Source organism: Streptopelia decaocto, assembly GCF_964273445.1.
Source record: "Streptopelia decaocto genome assembly, chromosome: 1".
Classification (NCBI taxonomy): domain Eukaryota; kingdom Metazoa; phylum Chordata; class Aves; order Columbiformes; family Columbidae; genus Streptopelia; species Streptopelia decaocto.
The window spans coordinates 30,943,626-30,970,708 of record NC_138663.1 but is presented as its reverse complement, the minus strand read 5'-3'; the positions used below and the strand labels follow the sequence as shown (position 1 = coordinate 30,970,708).

The following is a 27,083-nucleotide window of genomic DNA, read 5'->3' as shown; positions in this document are numbered from 1 at the left end:
GTAACAAGCTACAAAGATGAAATGGATTTACAGATTTACTACCTAATAAAATGAAAGATTTGAAAAATATAAAGAAACTGTGTATCATCTTTTTTAATGAAGGTGAGACTTGAAATTTTAGTTACATCATATTATTGTAGTGTACGTATTTTTTTTTTTATTTCTAGGTTGTATTCTCACTACACATCCTGTTACACCCGCATTATTAAAACTCCATTAACAGATTAGATGACAATTTAACCACTTTAGTATCTGACCTTGCTCAAAGAAGATATGATTATTTGAACACTACTGTAAGTTAACACAAGCACTTTAATAAATGAAATTGTAATGCAGCAATTAAATCATGGGAAGCTACCATGAAAAAGGTGATCAAGTCCTTAGTATTAAACTGAGCATGTTTTATTTTGAGAATAATCTGTAGCTTTGTTAAACTCACCACCACCACACACACAAACCCTGCTGCCCTTTTAATTAATCCTGTGGGACAAATTTAGTTTTTACTGTAAAACCTAGTAAATGAAGTGTGCATAATGATTTTGTTAAATCTTAAATTGCTCTTTTAATTAACTGGCAATTTTCTCAGCATACTGTACTGCCAACTGAAGTGACATTGAGTACCCCAAATGCCTTTCACACCACAGAATAAAAAAAAAAGAGGAATCTACAAAAAACAACATCCCTCCATGGGAAGTAGGATGATGATAATAATAATAATAATGATAATAATAATAATAGTAATAATAATAATAATAACAACAACAACAACAACAACAACAACAACAACAACAACAACACTGCTTGTAACAGGACTGGGGAGATGTTAAGAGACCTTCAGTGGTTCATAAGTAGATTTTAATATAAAAAAGCTGACATTTGTGGCAATACAGCTTCTATATTGTAACATCATGACTTAGTCTCTCTTGATTTGCACAGTTCCTAGAGAAGCATGTTACAGGGATTAAATCCCTTTGAATGTTAATGTGTTCCTCTTTTGAACCACAAAGAATATTAATCCTCCTCCCCTCATCTACCAACAGCTGCACTGTTTTTTCCTACTTGACAGCGTGGAACCAGATAGCAAGGCATGATTGAGCTGAATGTAAATATTGCTGTTTGGTTTTGAACAGGTTACTTTTTGCAGAAATTTAACAAACCTGGCAACAGCTTATCTGCAGCACAAATAAGAAAAAGTGTTCAGGCACCTGGAAATCCCTTTCTAAACAACTGCATCAGAAGAACTGTAAAAATAATTACCTGATTAGTAGACTAATAAACTTTACAATCCCCTCAAACATTTACAATGACTAGTGCACAAAGTCAGACTGGAATGTTCCCAGAAAAGGGGCTTGCATGTGTGTACGCAATCACACAGGCATATATAAATATATATATACTTATTATGGAAAAGTGAGGGTAAAAGCACACAGCTACAGTTCAGTTCAGGCATAATTCAAGCATATATGTCTAGAGCCATTCATTAAATCCTTACAAATTAATCGAATTCTACATAACTCTCATTCAGCTACTCCATACAGTTTGTGGAAGGACTCCAATTTCAACAAAAGCTAGATAACACAAGAATATGCAGGCTGACCATGAAATCCACGAAATTTCTATTATCAAAATAAGTATTTTCACACATTTGAAGAGTCCTAAGTTGGATCAACTGCCAGAGTGCTTTTCATTCAGAATTAAATGTACAACTGACCGATAAGCCAATACAAAACCTGGTCTCCACATAAAATCATTTAGAGTCCCAAACTTCAAATCCAGGAAAGAAATTAATAATATTTACTATTCTGAGTTTTCACAGACATTTTACAATAATTTTTCACATTTTGTTCATCTTTATTCTTTGAATTATTCAGAAATATCAACACTGCAGAAGCCGATTATGTATAAATTAATAAGAAATGAGTATGGTTTGTGTTCAAAAAAGAGATTATATTGACTAATTAATGGAAGCTTCCAATCTATTAAAAAATCCTCGTAAGATCATAATCTTTCTGCCTCTGTACTACAATACTGAAGTCTTTGGCATAAATTATTATTTACAATTAATGCATGCTGTGCTGATGCACTTTACAAATATCATGGTATTACTGAGAATGTCTAACAATGTTATGCTCCATTTATTTCTGTAGTTCAAAAGCAGCCCAACCTGTTAAGTTAGTGTACAGCTCTAACTGATAAGACAGAAAAGAGCAAGTATTTCCACATAACCTACAAATGTTATTATCATACATGACCTCACTAGAGGAACTTAACATGACAGTTGCAATGCACATTTTTAGGATAAAGATGCTTAACAAAAATCTACCATCTCATATTTATGATATGAGCTATATAACCAAGGAGTAAGAATTATTAAAACAGCTTAAAAATAATATCAAAGCTATTTTAAACAGGAATAGGACTGCATTTAGCATTCTATCTATTTAAAAACTTATTTACGCATACATATTATTTTCAGTTCATCTTGGATGCTTTAATAGAGATAAAGCTCTTGATTACCTTAATTTTCCATTACACCCAAGAACATAAGGGTAATACTCTGCTATGTGCATAGAGGCTCTTACCCCAGGGTTAAAAGAAGGTAAATGGTGCCCAGGGACAGGAAGAGTGGCAACAGGCAGAGACTGAAGCACAGGAGGTTCCATCTGAATATGAGGAGAAGCTTCTTTACATTGAGGATAACAGAGCACTAGAACAGGCTGCCCAGGGAGGCTATGGAGTCTCCTTCTCTGGAGACATTCAAAACCTGCCTGGACACATTGCTGTGCGATCTGCTCTAGGTGAACCTGCTTTAGCAGGTGAGTTGGACTACGTGATCTCCAGCGGTCCCTTCCAACCCCAACCAGTCTGTGATTCTGTAATTCAAGGTAGTTTGAATGTGCAGTGCAGGATTTATATTATGAGATAGAAATTTGCATGAAGACAGTTATGCAGCATTTGCCATGTAGCACCTTGCTAGCTGTCTATAAAAATAACCAAACCAAGCACACTGCACAAAAAATAGATAATTATCTGGAGAAAGAAAAGCACAAAACCATGAAAGACATGAAAAGTGACAACCTTTGGACTCTAAAAGTGTTTATATATCATGCCTGGGTAGAAGAGAGATTTTTCAGATGATATGAAAGTTTAACTCAGAAAATTTAGCATCTAGTTCTACTACAATAAAGTTTTAGTACAGAAAACATATTTAGTTTTTTATGGCTTACAAAGGTGAATCACATCCTAAGCCCTTGCTTTCTAGTAATTTAAATACGTCAAACAGAAAAGAATGACAAGTTTGCAAAACAGTGTTGGTAAGATCATATGGAGCAGCTTGGTCCAGGAGTTTAGAGTAAGGAAAAATGAACTAGACTTCGTTCTAGCTCTCTGTGTCTCAGAAGACTGGATCTAATCTCTATTAACACCAAATATACATTCTCTAGCCTGGCAAATTGGACTTAAAAGTGAATATAGATGAAACTAATATCCACTTTACTGCATTTCACACGAGTCTGGCAATTCTGAAACTATGTTAAGACAAATAATTTTCTAAGCACTGCACAGAAGTTAAAAATCATGTTGTTTATTTAGCTATTCTTCATACAGAAGCACAGACAGACTTAGATGTACTCTCAATTCAAGGAAAGAGGGGGTGGAAAGGTGAGAAGAGCAAGTAAAGTGCTTCACATAGCTTAACACTGACCCATTCAAGCAGCTAAGGAGCAGCCTGGAACAGCTCCAAAGGCTAAAACAGCTCCCTTTCCAGTTTTGCTTGGCCAGATGGAAAATGACCATGTTTCAGGATTTCAAGCAGTGCTTAGGCTTGGAATGTCTGATGTGTTACTCCATTTTTAGCTTAAAAAAAACCCAACAAAAACTTATTTGCTTATTTCATGTAGTATTTGATTAAACTGGTTTGTGGATAACAAGATGTATCATATTGGGGCAGTTGGGGGGTAGAGGGGAAAAACCAACCAAACAAATAACCACAACAAAGAAGACCATAAAAAATAAAAAAGTGGAAACGGAAAGAATGGAAGATCTCAGAACCTGACTGATGTAGGAGCACCATCCTGCCCTTCAGGGGAACCCTTCTCCTTCAACCTCCAGCTTTTATATCGCTGAATATAATTATTCCATATGCTTATAAATGTTAATTCAAAATATGGAAGTATGCTGTTTTTTCAGCTTAAATTATAGCTGTTTCTCTGTATCAATGCTTCTATTTATTATTTCTTCATCTAATGAATTTTTCACTATTTCATGTTATACTCCTTATTTATCTGTTAGTCTTTAAACTTTAGTATTACTTATGCACATTACAATGCTAATGAGATTACACAGCCTTTAAATGGACACCATGAGAAATTCTGTATGTGATCCGAGTTCACTTATTACTCAAAATACATTATTATTGCTTTCTAGTCGTTAAGGCTAATGTCATCATGTGAATTAATATGATGGAAATGTAATAGATGCTTTATTTAAATGTAAGTGATAGAACCCTATACTGTCTTCGTTGAAGGGTTCAGTCACCCTTTGCAGCCCTTTCTACCACAGATCTTTTTAAAAATAAATATTAATAGTTTTAAATTAACATGTACTGTAAAAAGGATTCTTTTAAAACTCAAAGAGCTGCAGAAAAATAAAGGGGAATTGAAGAACAAGAACATAATGGTTAAAAAACTACTAAAGAAATTAATTTACCTTGCTCTTTACTAGCCAGAGTCACCAACAGAAGCTATAATACAATTAAACAGCACACACTGTTGATAGGAGACACTGCTTTATCCTCAAGGGAATTTCTTCTGCAGTTGTCCTCCAAGTTTAACCTTACTGCTGTGGCATCTCTTATTCTTTTTACTAGCTCAGAAACAGGGTTGAGTTTAATCTGCTATCAATGGAAAGAATTAAAAGTAGACCATAAACTGAAATTATGCACTAACAAAAGGAACACTGAAGTGCATAACTTGATATTTTCCACACTTAACAGTATTGTTAGATTTTAAGTCATACCATCTGTTTAGTAAAATAATGCTCAATGAAATACCAGCTGTAAGCAGGAAGTCAGAAGTAATTTACCACTCGTATAAGGTTTCTTTCCAGGCAAAGAAGAAAGGAAGAGTTGAAGAGCTGAAGTTTGTACTGAGAAGACGAAATTTTTTTTTTTTTTTTTAAGCCTATACCCCTTCTAGTTCTTAAGTACTATATAAGCAAAATATTTCCTTTCTTACCCCTATCCATACTAGACTTCCCTTCTGCTACCAACTTATTTGCTTAGTTCTAATTCAGAAATTCAGACAGTTTTTTTATCAAGTGTAATATTTACTAAAGGAGAAGATTTCAACTTACCTGATGGAGATCGTTGCCCAAAACATATTCCTGAAAGTAACCGGGTGCAGCAGATGATGCTCTAATGGCCTGCCAAAGTTTATACTGACAGCCTCCAATATAATGAGACTTAACACCAGGAAAATGATTGTAGTTTCTAAAAACAAATGCTTTCAGTGGTGTTCCTCTGCTTACAATGGTGCTTACTGCAGCTACCTAGTGAGTTAAGAGGAACAAAAGTAGTCATATATATGATGATGATAATAAGAAGAACAACTTCCCACAATATGAAATTCAATTTATACATTAAATGTGTCTCTGGAATCCTACTTGGTTTATTATTTATTTACTTTTTCATAATGCCTATCTAAATTTTAAAAAGCGAAAGTAAAAAAACAACACCAGAACAAAACCCCAAAAAGACCACATCCAACCAAACTTCCTAAAGTTAATGCTATTTTTAACCTGAGATTATTTGTTTCCACTGGTTATTCTGTTTCTAGTAATATCTATCCGTTGATATTTAAACAAAAAGCTGGTGTCATATAGATGATTTTAAAATGTTTTGTCTTTATGAATAGTAGTTTGTTCTCAAAAGTCTGTAAGCAGCCATGCAACAATGCACTTAATGACACTGGAAAAGTCAACCAAATTCTTTTTCCAATAAAATGATTACTTAATGTTGCAATGTGAGTTAAAGGATTGGAGGAAGTATCTCTCCCAAAGAAAAAAACAAAACAAAAGAATCAAACATAAGTCTTTCAAGGTTCTTTTGTAAAGACACTGAAATGCCATTAAGAAAAAGTCATATATGTAAATCTAAGTGAAAAGCCAAAATGGTATTTCCATAAAACAAAACGTATGACTGGAAGAAAAAAAAAATAAATAAAAAATTTACATCTTACAGATATAACCACACAAGGTGAGAGTACTTATAGTTATGGGTGGGTGTTAGAATGTGCAAGACCTTTCAGTGATGATGCACCCAGCCTGGCTGGCACTGTTCAGAACAATACTCTTCAGCAGACAAGTGGGTGTTCAATTCTATTTTGTTTACTTTTTCAGAGAGTAGGATGTTTTTGTGAAACATTACTCAACAGCACTAGCAGCTGATGCTGTGATATCACTGTATTCATTTCCATTCTTCAGCTACATAAATTAAATAACTTAATTCACAGTAAGTCCATTCTTATTGTTCTATATGACAATGCAGAAACACCACACAGGCATGATTGTACTCTGTCATTCAATGGAGGAAAAGTTTCCTGGCCTTGTCAAAAGAAAGGTTTGTTTCTACGCACTGATAGATGCTTGAATTTATTTTTGGTAATACCCATATACACTTGCACTTCATGATGCAGTCTAAATTATAAAGTGCTGAGCACCTTCTGGAAAAACCCATCTCATAATGAATTTAACAGCAGAGAGCACACAACTGTGTGTTTTATTTCTATTTTGCTGTGCCTTGTAAAGAGTGCCAGCACTAACAGCACTACAAAGCTATTACTGGGAATAGCTAGTTTCAACTCTATTTATATTCACATTTTATTACTGAAGAACATGGAAGGAAGCCAAAGATCCCGGTTCAAAGATAACTTTCAAGTCAATGTAGGATAGCTTCTCTCTCAGAAAGCAACATACCACTCCAGCCTTTTCATGTCCTTGTTTTAGACATGGGCTAGGAACGCAGTCAGTCAAGAACTTGTTTCTATGTTTAGAAAAATGTGAATATCTTCCATTTAACAGTAAAGCATTGAATACAGTGCTATGACACCAAAACACCTGTTAATTACAGATTGTTCTGAAATATGTACTATCATATTTCCCTTCTTTCTTCACACCCTATCCTTCACCAAGAATAAAATACCCATGCTTTCTCATCTTCCACTCCCGTGCTGTTGCTGTATGTAACACCCTCCAATTAATTGGTGCCATTTACACCATACAGGAAGAGTAGAGATCTCAGGGCCTATGAATGTGACTGGAGAAAACATGGTAATCCATATAAAGTGAGGAGAAATAACAATAACAGATCACAGCCAACATGACAGGTTCTCCAGATACTAGAATGCTCTTACATGAAAGAACAAACTTTGCACAACTTCAAGAAGTTGACCTAAGTATTTCTCTGTTTACAAGCCTTTTAACATCTCTGAAACATATTCCAACTCAGAGTATTAATTAAAATAGGAGAAATTGCTGCAGAAATGTAAGAATCTCATTAATTTTTATCCTTTAAAAGCATGCATTATCTCATATGGAAGCTTGAAGACTGTATCAACACTCATGCCGTTTATCCAATACTCTTCTTGGGATAGTACTTTTACTCAGAACTCTTAAAAGTACTTTTGGAATTAGTATTTACCTTAGACAACTGTACTTACCTTCGGACATTTGGAATTCCTTGCAGTTTCAATCATAAGATTTGAGCCCATTTTTTCTCTGCAAATTGAAAATGGTCTATCAGTTTAGCATGAACAAAATACATTCTCATCCTTCTGAGAACCTTACATTTAAAAGACGTGACAGTAAGAAGTAGTGCTTCCACTCACAAAAACACCACCTTTATCAATCCAGTCAGGTCAGAAAACAAAAGCAGCTCAAAATGCTACAATGGCAGTAGCCCACAATCTAAACTGTATTTGAAAGCACAACAATTTACTGTTCCACTAGTGGATATCTGTGCTTGAAGGATGGCTGGGTAGATGTTCTTGAGATGGAAGAAGGAAGGGGGACAGCTTCTAGTCCTATCATTGAACACTGCTGCTGACGCAATCCTCGTATCAATAGCACTGTGGGGTTTTTGGTTTGTTTGTTTTTTGTTTTGGTTGGGTTTGTTTTCAATAAATGTGTTAATTCCAGTCTCACAGTCACCAACCAGAAGGGAAGAGTGCCATCTGCACTCATTTATTACAGGAGATGAAGGCACACAGAACCATGAAGTAGGAATATTCAGAAATAAAAGGTGAGACTGACAGAGGTGACTTATGAAAGACATGTACTGATTTGCATCACTTTCATCTACTTCCTAAATATCTGTATTAGATTTTTCCTAAATCTCTGCATTAGATTTTTTTTTTTCCCAAACCCTGAATACAAAGATGAAAAAAACTACATAAGCAATATCCACCGTTTAATTACTGGAACTGTTGAACTGAATTATTTTCTCACATGTCTTTTCTTATGAAGCCAGGAACTGATGCTTCAGAGTAGGTACAAAAAATCCCTTCAACTACTGTGCAACTTTAGACATTAGGGTCTAAAGTTTAATATCACCTCCAAATTTATTTTAGTTTTCTTATTAGCATTAATACTGTAATAACTTCTTATATATATATATATCTTTGTCAAGCCACACTGTTCAATTACCTTTACCAAAGTCACAACACAATTAATTCCACAGTTTATACACATATTGTGTTAATAGAGAAAGAGTTGTAGTTTTAATTTTATTGAATACTTCCTTGTTCTTTGAGAACAGAAATTCTCAAGATATCTTACTATCTCAATTTACCACACGTTTGCTTTTTAAATTACAGATAAAGAGTCCTAATCTCTTTGTATGAGTAGCCTTTAGGTCAGTGGCTACTTTTTATCAATCTTAGAACAGAAGCATTCTCTAAAATGGGGTAACTGGGATTGTAACTAGTATTGTAAAAGCAAATGTATTATGGATTAATATAACACCAGTGTAACATTTTCTGTATTTTCAATCCTGATTATCACACACGGAATCATCTTGTTTGACCACAAGCATACAGATGTTTCATTAAACTCTCCATGACAGCAAGCAAATCACTTTCAATGTTAATTTAAATTCTGTAAGCATTTTACATTTTCCACTCATGGGTTATTATTTTACACATAATTCCATTTACCATCCGTTTTTTCCATTTATCTGCTTTGTTTGTTTCTGTCTGTGACCTACCTCTTCTAGACATGACCTACCTAAACAACAAGTCTCTTTTATAAATGTTGCTCTTTCAGTACTTTGAGTCACTATTATTGCAATGCTTTTTTCAGTAATGCTATGAAGAACATACTGCCAAGCACAATGGGCTACAGCCAGGCTGCAATCAAATGGTCTGGACAAATAATTCTATTTGAAAGGCAAAATTGTAACTTTTACCCCCTTCTAACAACAACAAAAGTAGCAGGGAACTATGATACCTTTACCAAGCCTACAGGAGTGACTTCTATTTCATGTTCAATAAGGATACAGAATATCTCACTGATAATGTGGCAAAATCTGTTAAGTATGTCTGGAGTGACTAAGTGGTACAGAACATGTTGCTTGTCTAGTCACTGGAAAGCACTCTCAATTTATACTTCAATTTGCATAACAAATACCGGTTTGAAGTGTTATTACTTGTAAACACAAATACATGCACTATCCATTTTCCTGTCAACAGAGACCACGCAACTTTTACCCTCCCCTCTATACGGTGCTTGACTGCTTCTCAGGATTACAAATTCCCAGTATGGGATTTCAGTTAGCTTGTGAAAAGCCCTAGCTGCTCATCAAATTTCTGCAATAGTTTCTCAATACAATACAAAAGCAGTAAATTGTATATGTAAATAACAGTTGACAACCAGAAAACTTGGAACTATAAGCCAGCTTCTTAGAAATGCAATTCAGTATAGCATCACATAGGCTCATGTACAGTAAGTATAATTTTCTGCAAAAAAGTAATATAAGTAACTGATTAAAACCACTCCTCAAACTGAAATTCAAGGAATACATAAGAAGAGTTAAAATAAACATATATGTAAGACATAAAATAAATTCCCTGCAGTACTCAGAATAAGAAGTTAGTTAACAAAAATTTGTTGTCATTTTCTAAAATTGAATTTATAATATGCCTCATGAATGCAGGCAAAATTAGCTTAATTATTTTCAGCAAGAATACTTTCCGACAGAAAATAGTATCATCAATATTATGGTAGGACTAAACATATTTTGCATGACTGTATATTGTAAATGGATACCCCCTATTTCAAGCAATGCTGACAAGTATACTACCATTTAAACAACAAAACAACATCCAGCACACATAAGGCCTTTAAATTTAAAACAAAATATAAAGCAGTTTTTCCATGCAATGACTGAAAGTTAGACCTGATGTTCTTGTTGCCATAAGGACATGCTATACATCCTTTCAATTCCCTTCTTAGTTTAGGTTTCCATACCACAAAGAAACCTGCAGGAATCCCTCATTTTCAATAAAATGATATGTAGGCATAGCATCTTCCTTCAACACTGCAGAATTAGGTCAACAAAAACTTGTTTGCTGATCAGTAAATTTAATTTTTAATTTAATCTATGGATAATATAGTAATTGCCTGGTTTGTGTCCTCTGTACAGCAGTAGAGAGCACTTGACCTCTCTCATGGGTTACACACAGCTACCAAGAATAACAGCACTTTAATTAAAGGTATATAAAATATTTTCACATAAGGTAATTCTGATTTTCGTAAGACTTTGAGTTGGGCACGGGAAAGAAAGAGAAAACAGAGAAAATCTCGTTTCTGAAAAAAGAGGCACTCTAGATATCTGAGAAGAAAAACTCATTATAATCATTTGATAAATAAATTTATTCATAAAAATATGCAAGAGCACAGAGAAAAAGTGCTTGGAAGCCTCCCTCTCTACTTCAGCAAAGTGAGATGCTTAGAACTCAGGCAGCACAGTTATTCCCACTATAATGTTTAGGAGAAATTATTTCAATCCCATAAAATACATTAACTGTCTTCCCAAAGAAATTTGTAATTACTTATCCAAAGAAGCTCTTTACCATTTTCCATTTGCTCTCAGAGAACATTGTTTCAGTTGTCTCAGCAGCAGTGCCAGCTGAGAATGCTTGGAAAACTATGACATTGGTTTGCTAAAAATGGAACTATCAATACAAATACAGATGAATAAAGCTAAGTAAGAAACTTGTAATAAATATTAATAATTTCTTCCAGTGACTTTTCCTAAATACCCATTAATGCACTTGTATATATATATATATATATATATATATATATGTATATATACAAATAAATACCACTTCATTGGCAACTTTGACACAGCACATATTTTTTTTGTTGCAATCCTTACAGCTCATTTACCTTTTCAAGTAAAGGGGCAATGGGCAAAACCCCTCAATATAGCAGCTAAAATTAAAAATCCCTGCTACAGCACATTATTTCATTTCTCACCATGTCTCCTAATAAGAAAAAAGGCACAGCAGGTGGCTAGTAAAATTTGTAGCAGATCTATAATGAGTCAGATCAAGCAGAGCTGGCAAACATACAGGAATATAATCAGAAATCAGTGCACTAAAGCTTATTTCATTCCCCAGAAACAGAAATCATTACATTAAAGGCTTTCAAGGTTTTGGTAAATATGAAAACAGCTATTCCAAAATAATGAGAGTATATGCTAATCCTTTCCAGTTTCAAGAATTTGCTTACCAGACAGCGAAACAAACCAACCAACCAACCACAAACAACAAAACCCAAAAGCTTTCAGATATTACATATTAATAAATTATTTTTCAACTGATCTTTATTTTTTTTACTTACTTGAGTATTTTTTCCCAGATATCACTGTCATAAAAGGCATGGCTCCAACCCATTTTGACTGTTCCAACAATGACATTCTGCTTAAAAACATCTGATCCTAACTTGCGATACAGTTCTTCACAATCATCCAGAGGGATATGGAACAACCCCAACATAAAAGCTAATATAGCTCCTGAAAAATAAATATTTTGAAATGTAAAATATAGCCTGGAGTAAGAGTATAAAGATAGATTACCATTTAATGTAGTTAATAGGTCAGCAGAATATCTATCTTGAAAAGGGAAGACCAACTGACATTTATAACACTAAACCCCCGTTCAAAGATCACAAACTACATTTTAAAAGGACGTATACAAGACAGGAAGAGTTTGCTTTCAAAAACAGAACTATGAGGAGTTGACAAATGGCATTATTTCATTCTGCAGATTTCATCTCTGCAAATACATATATGGCAGAAGGCAAATTAAATCCACTTCTTTATTTGGAAAGAGAAATTAGTAAGAGATATCTGTGCTATGGTATTAAAAACATATTTGGAACATTACTTGCTATCTGGTAAAGTCTAGGAAAATTTTGTAAAAAGAAGGTACTTTTGACTAGTTTGGAATACATTTGGTTGCAACTATGTAAAATTAGTCATTCATATGTACTGCCATCTAGTGTGTGCCTGAAAAAACCTGACAAGCTACCGTTGTAGGAACAAACAATGGTATCCAAAAAGGATGGTTCCAGAATACCATCAAAAAGACTGTAAAAATACAATTAATGCATCACCACAATTCTTAACAAACGGAAAGGGACATATACCACCCTTATATCTCATTGTGCAATATTGCAAGGACATGTAATTAAGCATTAGGAATAATTAGGACACAAGATTTTTACCATTTGGAAGTAAACACAAATAGGTTTGAATAACATCAATTTAAAAGGAGTAAACTATTGAAATAGCATAATAATAAAACACATTTGCAAAAAGAACAACATAAAGTTACAGATGGCTTTAAAGGAAACAGGACTTCTAAGCTGCTTTTGTTCTGACAAACCCCATCACTATAGGCAAGTATCAGTTGTTGATGGTCTCATTTTTTCAAAATGTAGCACACATGCTTAACATAACCTGGGCCTACTCAACACAAAGTTTCATCAACAGAAACTTACTCAACTTCCAAATCACCCCATGTCGGCATCTAACACAGAGTAAACATCTAGCAGCAGAGAAGCACCATTTTCCTAAATCACACAAATCCTCTGGTACTTCCTTTTCCTCTTAACTCTGCAGCATCAATTCTGTAATATCACATATTTGCCATTTTGGTTAAAGTTTCAAAGCCAAAGTGGTAAAATTCATATCAAATGCAAATTCATTTTCACTTAACAGAATCATAGAATGTCCTGAGTTGAAGGGACCCATAAGGATCATTGAGTCCAACTCCTGTCCCTGCATATGACAACCCCACAGTTCACACCACGTGTCTGAGGGCGTTGCCCAGTCTCTTCTTGAACACTGTCAGGCTTGGGGCCGTGACACCTCCCTGGGGAGTCTGTTCCAGGGCTCCACCACCCTCTGGGTGAGGAACGTTTTCTCATGTCCAACCTAAACCTCCCCTGGTACATCTTTCTGCCATTCCCTCGGGTTCCATCATTGGTTGCTAAAGAGAAGAGATCACCAACTGCCCTTCCTGCTCCCCTTGTGGGGAAGCTGTAGACCACAATGAGGTCTCCCCTCAGCCTCCTTCAGGCTGAACAAACCAAGTGACTCTAGCAGCTCCTCATAGGGCTTCCCCTCCAAAACTTTCATCAACTTTGTAGCCCTCTTCTGGACACTTTTCAGTAGCTCAATATCTTTTCTATACGGTGGTGCCCAGAAAGGCATACGGTGCTCCAGGTGCAGAGTACAGTGGGACAATCACCTCCCTCACCCGGCTACAATGCTGTGCTTGATGCATCCAGGACACAGCTGGTCCTCTTGGCTGCCAGGGCACACTCTTGGCTCATGTTCAACTTTCTGTCACTTCATGTCCTGAGAAACAGCACCAAAAACTGCAGTCCATGTCAGCACAAAAGTGGCAGTGGCTAATATCAGAGGGAAAGCACGCATTAAAGGGCTTCGCTGAAACCTGCTGGATGGTAAGAAGACACTCAGAGGAGAGTAAGGTTAAAAAAAAAAAAAAAAAAAAAAAAAAAATTCGAAGATAAGGTGCAGGCTTTGTCAGATGGTCCAGTGAAAAAATGTTTCTGATGCTTCTAACACATCCTGCTCTGTATGACAGACTCGTATGCTGCAGCCACCATCTCAAGCTTGATGGCAAACAGTTTAGGGCGAAAAAAATACCTAAATAAAACCAGAGAGGCTAAGGGGCATATCTTGAAGAACACAGAGATAAGATTACACAAGATAGGCACTATTGAGAAGTATCTGTGATATATTTAAAGACTGCGCAAGCAGTGCAAACAAGACACAAGCCACATCCACAGCATACCTACGTGTAAGTTGTCCTCAATGGGTTAAGTGCTCTGTGCATTTATAAAAGCGTGTCATACTCTGGAAAATAGCGATAATCATCCTCACTTGCAGAATTCCCAGCAACTCAGTTCATGGGGCAATGGCACTTCTTCCTCTCAGCTGCCTTGTTTTCATCTTTGAATTTTTGCACAGAACAGGCACAAACTTGACACACAATTTACATTATCTTGGTTATCATGGCATTGCATGTACTTGCAGATTTTCTGGTGCTTCTATGCCCAGATGTCATATTCAGCAACAGGCAAGTGACCTAAGTATGCAAGGCCCATTACAGCATCATTATAGTGATCTTTCTCTACAGCTACCTGCATTTACACCCCATGACCACCAGTGAAGAGAAGTACAGGGAAGATAACTACAAAGACAGACTCTGTGATGCTGAATTCACAAAAAAGTGCTTATTTCTAAACCTCAAAGGCAAAACAGCTACATGATATTGAAAGAAAGGAAAAGCACAGCAGGGAAAAAAAAAAAACACAACACAAAAACAAACAAACAAAAACCCACATCCTCTAATGCACAAGAGGCTCCTTCCTACCCCTTAATATATCAGTCTTGCAAACCACTATTAATCCAGTTGCAAGCTTCTGCAAATCTTATTGACATGTACCATCAACACAAACTGAAATAGGAAAGTACACTGCTAGCATACGCTGACAGATATGTACAGCCAATCCCAGCCACACCTTGTCACCAAGGAGAACTAGTGCTAACACTCGATAGTGTAAACAAAGCTTGAAAGAACATATTACTAGCGCTTACAAAACCACAAATCTTGTGGAAGAGTTAAGAATAAATTTAGTTTTAATCAGAGTAGTGGGATCAACTTAAGAACACCAGGCGCCTCTATCAAAGATAAAATGTCTTTAACATGATCGAAGGAGACATTAGAGAATTGTTTTGTTAGTGAAACTATTTTCCAAAAAAACCAACCACTTACTGCTAAATTAACAAAGGACTTTTTTCAAAGACTATTAAAAATGTAAAGCAGGGAACTATATTCTGCATACAAACAAATTCTGTCTAGTAGACATTGTTCTCTACTATTTTGAGTCTACTAAGCAAATCTCTGGAAACATGAACATTATAAACATTATATATACTCAAGGTGACTGCATTTCATGTTATTTCTGAATTAAACTGTCTGGAAGATGAGTATAGTGAAAAAAAAGAATGTGAGTTTCTAAAGGAAACAGAGCTATTAACTACAGCATACCACTTATATTAGAAATCAGAATTATGGTGCTACTGGTCTAGTATCATTTCCAAAAGAGATGACTGTCTTTTAACAAGAACCTTATGGATTAGAGTTTCCTGTTTCCCAGGGAAGAGTAACTTATCACTGAGTCACAGACTAATTAAGGCTGGGAGGGACGTCTAGAGGTCATCTAATCCAACCTCCTGTTCAAACAGGTTCAATTAGAACAGGTTCCTCAGGACTTGTTCAGCTGAGTTTTGAATACATCCAAGTATGGAGATTCCACAGCCCATGCAGGAAACTTCTTCCAGTGTCTGACCATCCTTGCAAGGAAAGCATGATTCCTGATGCCCAACTGTAACCTGCCATATTCCAACTTCTTTGCTGGCTTTTCCCCTATCACTGTGTACCTTCAAGAAGGGTCTAGCTCCATCTTCTCTGTTTTTCCATTAGCTGAAACAGCAATAAGGTCTCTCCTTAGTCTTCTCATGCCTGAGTAAACCTAGTTCTTGCACTCTCTCTGTCATGACCTCCAGTCCCTTGACCATGTACTTGGCCCTCTGCCAGACTCACTCAGTATCTATAAGAATGTATCCAACAGATTAGAATTTACTGAGAAGCCCAAAAGCAGACATACAGTGGCCAGAGACACTTAATCTGTTGGGTACATATTTGAGCATGCAAGCCAATACATGGTCAGCTTTCCTTGCCACAAGGGTACATTGATCATTCATGTTCAAGGCACTCCAACAGGACCAGGTTGTTTTCTGCAAAGCTGGTTTCTAGCCAGTCAGCTCACCACAGACAGAAGGCTTGATACTTGGCTTTATTGAACCCTAGGTGGTTCCCGTCAAGCCATTTCTCCAGCCTGAACAGGTTGATCTGAAGAGAGGGCATCACTGTATGACCACTCCTCCTAGTATCATCCAGGATCTTGCTACAGGTAGACTCTGTCCTGCTATGTAGTTTATTAATAGAAGATAGGAAATATCACTGGCCCAGTATCAGTCCCTGAGGGATATTACCTTAGTTGTCTGTAAAGCCCCATAAACATCTAAGCTACTTGTATCTGCTCAAAATGACGGTTTCACATTCATTGAAAAAATGACAAATGAATTTGAGGTTTTAATTAGAAACAACAAGTGCATAATGAATCACTCAAAGTTCTTCTTCAGAAGAAAAAAGAAAACCTTTAGAAGTCACACCTGTACTCTCCCAGTTTACACTTCAAGTCAGAAACCAGCAAGTTCTGCAAAATCTACATTAGTCCTCAGATGTTCTTTTAGTATATTCATGACAAAATACCAACTTGTGGCTTAACAATTACCTGTGCTTACACCACAAATGTAGTCAAAAAGTTGATGAACCGGCTTTCCAGTTAGTTCTTCTAGTTTCCGTAGGGTCTGAAGTGCAACTAAACCCCTGAAACACAAAAAAGATCCTTCACACACAATGGTAATTTTATCTTACATAGCTCTAATTAAGTTCACCTTTACTTAGTTATAACTAATTATAACTTTGCAACTTGCAACAGTAAGAATCTTGAATATTTCAGGGAATAAAAAAGTAACAAAACACGATTTAAATGGATTGATGAATATTAGCTAAAAATGACATACACAGACATACCAAAAATAGTACTCAATAGCTACAGCTGTATAATTTTGCAGCAAAGGCTCGGGGATGATCATCTGTGGATGTAGACTGAGGACAGATTTTGGCTGCATCCACCCTGCACAGCACTTACAGTTTGGTCTTAACGGGGCTATATAATGCCCCTTGCAACACAGTATTTTTCTATCTGATTTTTTTGCCTCAATTCAATGTATCAGAAATAATGGGAGAAATGCATTCCAGACCATCACACTTTGGCTTCTATAGCATGAAACAGAGCATCTGGCATGCAAAGTGGCAAACTCTGCTGGAGAACTGTGTACAGCAGGAGCACCAAACCAAGCATCCTCTTGCCAACACATTCTGTTGAGAATGGCACCTCCTGCACGCTGTCCCCAAATCTGTCCTGGCTTGTGCTGAAGAGCACTAGTTAACCCAGTCCAAAACTATAACCAGCTGAATGCCACCAATTAGGTGGCACAACAACCAGTGGTCAGTGCTCATGGTCACTCCCCGGACTTGTTTCAATAGTGGTATAGATGTAACTATCACTTTCTAAGACAACTGGAAATACAAAATCAGTAGCCACTTCTTGAAAATCTTGTACTAGAAAACATACTGCAAAAAATCCTCCCTTGACAACGAAACACATAGAAAACTCTTTTCTATCTGCTTTATTAATAGGTATATATATATATGCCTTTACAATACCATGCATACTACCAAACTGCCCTCGTATTTTATTGGAACAAAACAATACTTCAGCATTCAGAGCTACAGAATACTTCCCTCAAAACAAGGTTAAGCTTGTATAATTTTCCATAAATACTTAAACTTCATTAAAATATTTTACTAATTATTATATATTGTATTAAGGCAGTAGCCCCGTATTTTTTAAAATACTACTGCCTAGTATAAGCACCAAGTCTACAGAAAACGTAGAATTCTGATTAATTAAAAAAAATTCCACAGAATGGTTGATGTCAACTATTTCATACATGATTTGGTAGCAAGGTGCCAATGTGAAGAACATAAATGAGAAAAAAATGTCCTTGTAATGTCACTAAAAATCTAACATGAAAGTTAACACACTGTATTTGTATATATTGGCATCATGCTCTTATTTGTTAAATATCATTCTTTCTACTTTGCAAAATCTTTATGGTTTACAATGCATTTTTGGAAACACAAATGTTGAAGCTGTAACATACTCCTCACTGAAAACAACTGACTTTGATGCAAGTAAAGAAATACTATGGGGAAACAAAATGTTGGTGAAACTATTTCTACATGGACTTCATATTTCACTGTCTACCACTAAAGACTTGTGAATTGGTAAATATTTGCCAACAAGATTTCTTCAAATATGCCTGAAAACACAGCTCTTCATCAGACCTCAAATGTAACGAATGTGGTTCTGCTGCTACTCTTTACAAATTGTGGCAGATGCACAAATTCATGCAGACCTAGTGCTCACGTAACTAAGGAGATGTGGTACATAAACCAACAAAAAAAGTGTTCATTGTAGAAGAAATATAAATTAGTAACATGGATAGAATAACTTTCACTACTAGCCTATTAAATGTTTCATATGAGACCAGTTCTGCTAACGCAGGTCACCCTCCAGAAAAGTGCAACAACATTTTTTGTATTACTAAGTCAACACAACCATAATCACCAAGTACTTGTAGCATTTCACAAAAATTTTGTATTCTGAGATTAGGCTTGTGAGCAGACTAACTCAAATAACTATTTAATTCATTTCTGAAAGGAGAAAGAGCCAATTCAAGTACTTAAGTAAGTAGCCAACTTTAAATGGGTAATTTCCATGTCATAGGACTCCTAATGCATGGCAATTTAAGCACAAATGCGTACAAAGTGAAACCCATCAGTTGGATGGGCCAACATACAGAACTGTAAATCACAAATTGCATCTTTGAACACAAACTTAAAGAGAAACTGAAATTTTATTTTCAGTTACAAAATGAAAAATGTCTACAAGTACATAAAAAACCCAGAGGTTTTACCTTGTTCCTCCTCCATCAATAGCGAGGACCCGAATTCCCCAGCCTTTCACAGGGTCTGTATATCCAATTACAGCTAAAGTCTCTCTAACAGCAGCCTGAAGACTTTCATCATTTGCCTGTCTCAGTCGCAGTAGGCATGGGATTAATTTTTCCTATTGATAAATATAATTAGAATGAAATATCTTTGTATGTTTATACCAAGACAATCCATACTTAAGTTTACTAGTTTGGCATTTAAGTACTATATTACTTAAACTCAGAGGAAAAATTCTTTAAATCTGTATTTACCCATCTCTCTTTCTAACAAGGCAAAGGATAGACTCCAGTATTATGTAGTATGGCCCTCATTGTTTAATTCTGATAGGTAGGTAGTTTAGCAATCAAGGTGAAATGTAAATCTTTCTAATAGCTAGAAAAAGAAAACCTATATTTACTAGCAGTTCAGTTTTACAGACAATAATTTCACATTGGCCAAAATAAACTCAAGTACAGAGCACACTAAGTATAGCTAAAAGCCCAGTCTTTGCTGAATAAGTACCATAATGCTTCAAAATGGGAAATGTCTTCGAAGTACACTAAGACAAAAATAAAACAAAAATTAAAATTCTTCCTCACATTAAGTATTTTTAAATTTACAATTATTATCACTAAGATACAGTGTATCATAATAAAAATGGGAGTAGTGAATGCATTCTTTCATTTTAAAGTAATTTCCATCTATTCATGTGGATGCCCAACCTGCCCAGATGATTCACCTGGTCTGCACTCCACTCCCAATGATCTCTTTTCCGAGCAATTCTACAATCTATGTCACACATTTGCCATCTTCTAGAAAAAGGTACAGGACTAACAAAAGCTGTGCTTTGGCTAGTACTGCTAAAATAATCTACCACCCACCTCCTGTCCTCTCACTGCAGGAAAGGGAATGAGTAGGACTAGATTACATGAGCTTATGTGATGGTTTTACTCCATTCTTGTCATTTCTCTTCAAAGGAAGCATGCAAACAAGCATAAAAACAGTTGTGCATATGTAGATCAACTGTACTGTACATTCTGTTTGGTCAGTTGCAACAGAGGACACGAGTGTATGACCTTTGGCTACCCCTAGAAAAAGCTATACTATCTATCCACATGACAATGCTCTATGCTTCTAAATTAAACATTGCAATCTCAAGAGCCTTAAGCTAAACTACTGATAGTTTGCATATCAATCTGCTTAAACCAGCTAAAAAAATGCTATAAAAAGAGACATTCACATTGTAATCACAGAATGCTAGGGATTGGAAGGGACCTCAAAAGATCATCTAGTCCAACACCCCTGCTGGAGCAGGAACACCTGGATGAGGTTACAGAGGAAGGCATCCAGGTGGGTTTTGAATGTCTCCAGAGTAGGAGACTCCAAAACCCCCCTGGGCAGCCTGTTCTGTCACCCTCACCATGAAGAAGTTTCTTCTCAAATTCAAGTGGAACCTCTTGTGTTCCAGCTTGATCCCATTACCCCTTGTCCTATCATTGTTTGCCACCGAGAAGAGCCTGGCTCCATCCTCATGGCACTCACCCTTTACATATTTATAAACATTAATAAGGTCACCCCTCAGTCTCCTCTTCTCCAAACTAAAGAGACCCAGCTCCCTCAGCCTTTCCTCATAAGGGAGATGCTCCACTCCCTTCATCATCTTTGTTGCCCTGTGCTGGACCCTCTCCAGCAGTTCCCTGTCCTTCTGGAACTGAGGGGCCCAGAACTGGACACAATATTCCAGGTGTGGTCTTACCAGGGCGGAGTAGAGGGGAAGGAGGACCTCTCTTGATCTACTAACCACCCCCCTTCTAATACACCCCAGGATGCCATTGGCCTTCCTGGCCACAAGGGCACAGTGCTGGCTCATGGTCATCCTGCTGTCCACCAGGACCCCCAGGTCCCTTTCCCCTACGCTGCTCTCTAATAGGTCATTCCCCAACTTATACTGGAACATGGCGTTGTTCCTACCAAGGTGCAATACCCTACACTTACTTTCCCTTGTTATATTTCATTAAATTTTTCCCTGCCCAACCCTCCAGCCTGTCCAGATCTCACTGGATGGCAGCACAGCCTTCCCAGCTTGGTGTCATCAGCAAACTTGCTGATAGTACACTCTATTCCTCATCCAAATTATTGATGAATATATTGAAAAATACTGGCCCCAGTACTGACCCTTGGGGCACTCCACTAGATACAGGCCTCCAGCTAGACTCCGCCCCATTGACCACGACTCTCTGGCTTCTTTCCTTTAGCCAGTTCCCAGTCCACCTCACTACCCAATCGTCCGGACCGCACTCCCTCAGTTTAGCTGTGAGGATGCTGTGGGAGACCGTGTCAAATGCTTTACTGAAGTCAAGGTAGACCACATCCACCGCTCTGCCATCATCTATCCACCTTGTTATGTACTCATAAAAGGCAATGAGGTTGATCAAGCACAACTTCCCCTTGGTGAAGCCATGTTGACTGCCCCTAATGACCCTTTTAAGATAGCACCAAGGATAAGTTGTTCCATCACATTCCCAGGGATGGCGGTGAGGCTGACCAGTCTATATTTACCCAGGTCCTCCTTCTTGCCCTTTTTGAAGACTGGAGTGACATTTGCTTTCTTTTAAAAAAAAAAAATTAATGACTAGCCCATAAAGCCACAGAAGAAAGTTTTGTTATTCTATATCAATCATCTATCAGATATTTATATTTTGTCTAAGCATAAAGTCTATTTGCACCTTAATTGCAACTCCTCTGCTCTCTGGAAATTCTAGAAGATGATAGGTCAGTTCTTCAACCCTGCTGATACAGATTCTTCGATTAGAGGATCTTCGTAGGGCTTGAACTAAAGCTCGAGTCCTGTTATCAATACTCACTCTTGCAATAATCTAAAACAAGATAAAGTTATACAAATAAGATAAAACCACTCTAAGAAACATGTACAACTTGTCAAGACTAATTCCAAACTTATTTTAAGACTTCTCAGAAGTAAAGGACAGCATGTTGTACTACAGACCTGCTACAGGATCCAAGTAAGCATTGCTTAAACATAAACAGGCAACCTTTTGACTCTTTGTTTACTAGAAAAGTAAATAAAGGAGAATCACAGCAACAATACACCAAATACGTGTCAGCATGTACTCAAATGTATTTTCAGGGCAGGTCTGAAATCACAGTATTTGGACCAGGTGTAAGATTACTATAACTACAACAACAACACCACCACAACTAGATCTATCTATATCTATGTACTCTTTACATACATATGAACTAAATATATGCATATACTATATAGACATTATGTACATATATACTTAATATATAAAGTTACATATATATACTTACATAAAAACATACACATTTACATATACTTACTTGCAAGTACATATATGGATATGTAAATTTATATATAACTTACATATAATATGTATAAATTTATTTAGATTTTATGTGTATATAAATATTTATATAAGTACATATGTACACATATATAAATGTGTACATGTGTACTTACATGTATGCAAGTACATACATAGATATGTGCTTATTGATGTAACTATAGAAGTTTACATATAGATGTATACACTACACAGTTGTGTATATATATATATATACACTTGAATAAAATATACATAGAAAGAATATATAAAGAAATAACACTAAACACTGACTTGCCTTTTCTCTCTGTAGAAACAGATGCTTTTCCCTCTCTTCTGCAGCCTTTACCTCTTTTGCTTTGTCCTCCTCATCCTTCTCAGACACTTTTTGTTCTGGCTGTTTACTCTTCTGTTGTGAAACAACTTTTGCATCGGATCTTAATCTGGGAACCAACCCACCAATGTAGCTGTCCACAAAAGCCTGTACACTGTTACTGGGATATGAAAGAAAGTTTGCAATAGTTTTTTTAGTGGAAGCTGGAAGAGCAGCATTTGTCTTTTCAGCACCCAGAGTCTCTGCTTCAGGAGCTAAAGTTGCTGCTGAATCCACTATCTTCTCTTCACTCATTTCAGTGTTTTCTGATGAATCACATTTATTCTTCTCTTCATTTTTCAAGTCCTGTAGTAAAGCATTCCTTTTTCTCTCTTGATCCATAACAGAATTATTAAAGTACCAGTTGATATGATCAGCTACAAAGTTGAAAGTCTCTCCAAAATTTGTAGAAAAGTAGCTTATATGAAAAAGGTGGTTTCTAGTAGACACTGAATCTTCCGGAGTATCTTGGTAAGTGCCTCTTGACCTTACTAACATAGACGCTGAGTTTTCACTTACACAAGTGGATTTCTTTGCAGCTGGGCCTCTGTTGCAACCCTCCGGACTTCTGGCATCTGAGACTTGTTTAGCATTTTCTAGATTTGCACTGAGGTTATCTGCATCTGCATTACTTTTATTTGCTTTTCCCGGAGTATCTGAATGTGACTTTAATCGAGCTATCCGTGAAACAAGTTCACTGTGAGTGCTAGACACTGCCTTTGAAACAGATTCTATAGTATTCTTAATTCGTGACATGCGATTGTTCACTTTTGTAAGTCCTTTGGCAGAAGAAGTTAGAAGTTTAGAAACTCTGTAGTATAAAAAGTCATGGCTGTAAACGTATTTGTTATACCAAAGTGTTCTGCTTCTGGCCCATTTACACCGAGGCTCACTTGTATGAAAAACCCTTTGCTGAATGGCATGATTTATCCTCCAACTAAATTTAGGTCTGTAAAAAAACAGGTATTTGTTTCTTTGCTTCCACCAAAGTCTTTTTGGGTTAATCACAAAGAACAAGTATGTGTCTAAAGAAAAATGAACTGTCATTACTTATAAATAATCACACCTTTTCTATGTTGCTTGTCTACTTAATTCCAGAAAATTTATTTCAATAAATAAGTCTCGTATCACGGTGTTATCTGAAAAATATTAAAAAAACAACAATGAAGAGCCCAAACCAGTAACAAGTTAAACTAAAATTGCAGAGATGCTTAAAGCAGATGCAGCTTATTTATTCTTTCAGTTAAGACAGATAAACATTCAAACCAAATAATCTCACGGGGATATCTGCTGCTCAGGGCTTTTGGTAGCGTCATCCAAACGCTTTCATTTCAACACAATTATTTCTTAAAGGCCAGTTTAAGCCCATCTTGAGCAATATGCAACAATTCTCAAAAGCATTTAGTGACATATAGAAAATTGCTTGCTGGTCCTTCCAGTATCTCTTTAGCAAATTATCTTGTGCGGAGACCAAATTTCAAATGAAACTGTCATTATATTACCAACCCCTTGAAGATCAGTTCTTTGAGCAGAGCTTCAGCATAAAGTCACAAGTTGAATGAAACACTCCTGTCCTAAGCACTAAAGGTGGTATAAAATTCTCACTGTACAAGGTAAGACGTTTCTGAGGTGTATCAGAATTTCACACAGTATACAAAAGTTATGCTGAAACTGCAGCCGCGAATGCATTATTCACCTAAACGGCAAGCTCAGACTTCTCCAGCTCCTGTGACAAGTGCCGGGGAGGTCGGGCAGGCCAACCCCCGCGCAGCCCGCGATGCCACCGCAGGCAGGGGTGTCCTTACCTCGAGCTGCCTCAGCGGTGCCTGAACCTGCGCCGTGCCCGTCCGCTCCCGCAGCGCCCCCGAGGCGCAGCCGGGCTGCAGGCCGCTATATGGGCACAGGGCGCCTCCCGCCGCGGGAGGGGGAGCAGGTTCTGTCTGTACCTTGCACCATTTCGCAGAAACGATTTCGAGAGCGGCCGCGTCAACAAGCGGCGGGTCCCAGCCCAGCCCAGCCCGTCCCGTCCCGGCGGCCCCACGTAACGCGCCCACACCCACCCCTGCGTCATGCACGCGAGCCCCGCGTGCCCGGCACGCGCTCATCCCTCCCCCTCATGGCCTCCCCCTCCGCCCCCCGGGACGACGCGGCCCAGCCCGGCTGCGGGTGGTACCTGCTAGGCAAGGGCTGCCGCCTCCCCCCGCTCCCCAGGCCGCTGCCGAGCGCCAGGCAGGGCCCAGCGCGCTCACAACCAGGGCGGCCGCCGGGGCCGTGGCCCGCGCGGTACCACCCGGCGGAGCGGGCGAGAGGGGACACCGGCGACTACGACAGCGGCCCGGAGCCCCGACGGGAGCTGGGCCGCGCTACCGCGCCTGCGCGGCGCTCCGCACTGCCGGAAACAGCTGAGGCACGCGCTCGCTCACCGGCCGCCGCGGGGGGCGGAGCCAGGCGGGGCAAGGTCACGGCCGCGGCGGCGGCTGCGCCTGCGCGAGAGCTGCGGCCGGCGGGGGGGGGCGGGGACGTGCGGAGCGGCACGCGGGGCGGGGCCGGGGCCGTTCCGCCTCAGCACGGGCGGGGCGGGGGCGGGGTCCGCCTGGGGTCCGCCCCGTGGCGCGCGGGGTTCGCCCGGGGTCCGCCCCGCGTCCGCCCGGTGCCAGCGGGGCTGTTCGCCTGGCGGTTCTGCGTGGTGCTGCGTGGTGCTGCCTGCGGCACCGGGCTCTTGGCGTCGACCCTGCGGAGGCGCTGGGATTGAGGGGGCCGTAAGGAGAAGGTGATCCCCTACCCGGCCACCTCCCCTCCTCTCGCTGCGGGCGCGCCGGGCATATCCCTCCGCATTTCCCGCATAATACTGGAGAAAGGTCACGAATACTGTTTTTCATGGGTTTGACAGGTTTGGGGGGCACTTTGATAAAACCTAGGCAGACTTCAGCAGCAGGTTTGTGAGCTTACAGCCTGTGCAGCCTCTCCGAAACACAATGTTGATGAAATTGCCTAAAGTTGGGGTGGCTGTGAAGGATGGTGTGTGCCCCACCAGCCTCATACGCTGATGGACGCCTCGCCTTGAGCATTAGGAGCAGGACAGAGTTTCATTTGTGGTTTGGGATTCCAGTAATCTGCTTCTGTTCTTTCTCACAAATTAAAAAACAGTAAAATTAATTTTCTAACATGATACTTTCTTCCCGAAAGGAAAATCCATATCCATTGCATGTTGTAATTATTATCACATGTTTTTTTATAAATTGAACAGGTTGAACTTTCTACATCTCCCAGTGCAAGACATTCTCCAGCTCTTGAATATTTTATGAATATTAACTGAATAATTTGTAGTTCCTTTCTTGGCTTCTGTCAGTGTGGTGGGTTGACCCTGGCCGGTCACCAGGTGCCCACCAAACCACTCTATCACTCCCTCTCCATCCATAGGACGGGGAGAAAACACCCATGAAAAGGTCATGGATCAAGATAAGAACAGGGAGATCACTGACCAAGTACCATCATGGGCAAAACATACCTAACTTGGGGAAATTAAAATTTTTTGCCAATTAGTAACAGAGTAGGATAGTGAGAAATAAAAACAAATCAAAAAACCCTTTTCCCCCCACCCTCCCACCTTCCTCGGCTCAACTTCACTCCCAGCTTCTCTCCCTCCTTTTGTCCTGCAGCAGCACAAGGGGATGGGGAATGGGGGTTGCGGTCACTTCATCACACGTCTCTGCCACTCCTTCCTTCTCATGGGGAGGACTCCTCACACTCTTCCCCCAGCTTGGGGTCCCTCCCATAGGAAACAGTCCTCCCCCAATTTCTCCAACATGAGTCTTTCCCATGGGCTGCAGTTCTTCAGGAACTGCTCCGATGTGGGTCCCTTCCATATGTTGCAGTCCTTCAGGGACAGACTGCTCCAGCTTGTGTCCCCTACAGGGTCACAAGTCCTGCCAGCAAACTAGCTACAACCTGGGCTCCTCTCTCCAAGGGGCCATGGGTCCTGCCAGGACCCTGCTCCAGCATGGACTTCCCACAGGACCACAGCCTCCTTCAGGCATCCATCTGCTCTGGTGTGGGGTCCTC

The 27,083-nt window shown here is 38.6% G+C and overlaps 1 protein-coding gene across 3 annotated transcripts in view; it reads right to left on the bottom strand.

The window, feature by feature from the left end:
- The window catches only part of PNPLA8 (patatin like domain 8, phospholipase A2), a 40,241-nt gene extending 14,806 nt beyond the window's left edge, over nt 1-25,435 (bottom strand). The window contains exons 1-8 of one of the 3 annotated variants that reach the window (XM_082043320.1): nt 25,195-25,435; nt 22,947-24,160; nt 22,010-22,159; nt 19,268-19,419; nt 16,954-17,048; nt 11,902-12,073; nt 7,716-7,773; nt 5,353-5,547 (exon numbers count right to left, since the gene is read on the bottom strand). In XM_082043320.1, coding sequence (XP_081899446.1) covers nt 5,353-5,547; nt 7,716-7,773; nt 11,902-12,073; nt 16,954-17,048; nt 19,268-19,419; nt 22,010-22,159; nt 22,947-24,068 — 1,944 coding nt within the window. In that variant the 5' untranslated portion in view covers nt 24,069-24,160; nt 25,195-25,435. Of the gene's footprint in view, nt 1-5,352; nt 5,548-7,715; nt 7,774-11,901; nt 12,074-16,953; nt 17,049-19,267; nt 19,420-22,009; nt 22,160-22,946; nt 24,161-24,717; nt 24,741-24,826; nt 24,948-25,194 lie in introns of those variants that run through there. The other 2 variants (XM_082043321.1, XM_082043322.1) reach the window with 2 other exon arrangements.
- Between the last annotated feature and the right edge of the window lie 1,648 nt (nt 25,436-27,083).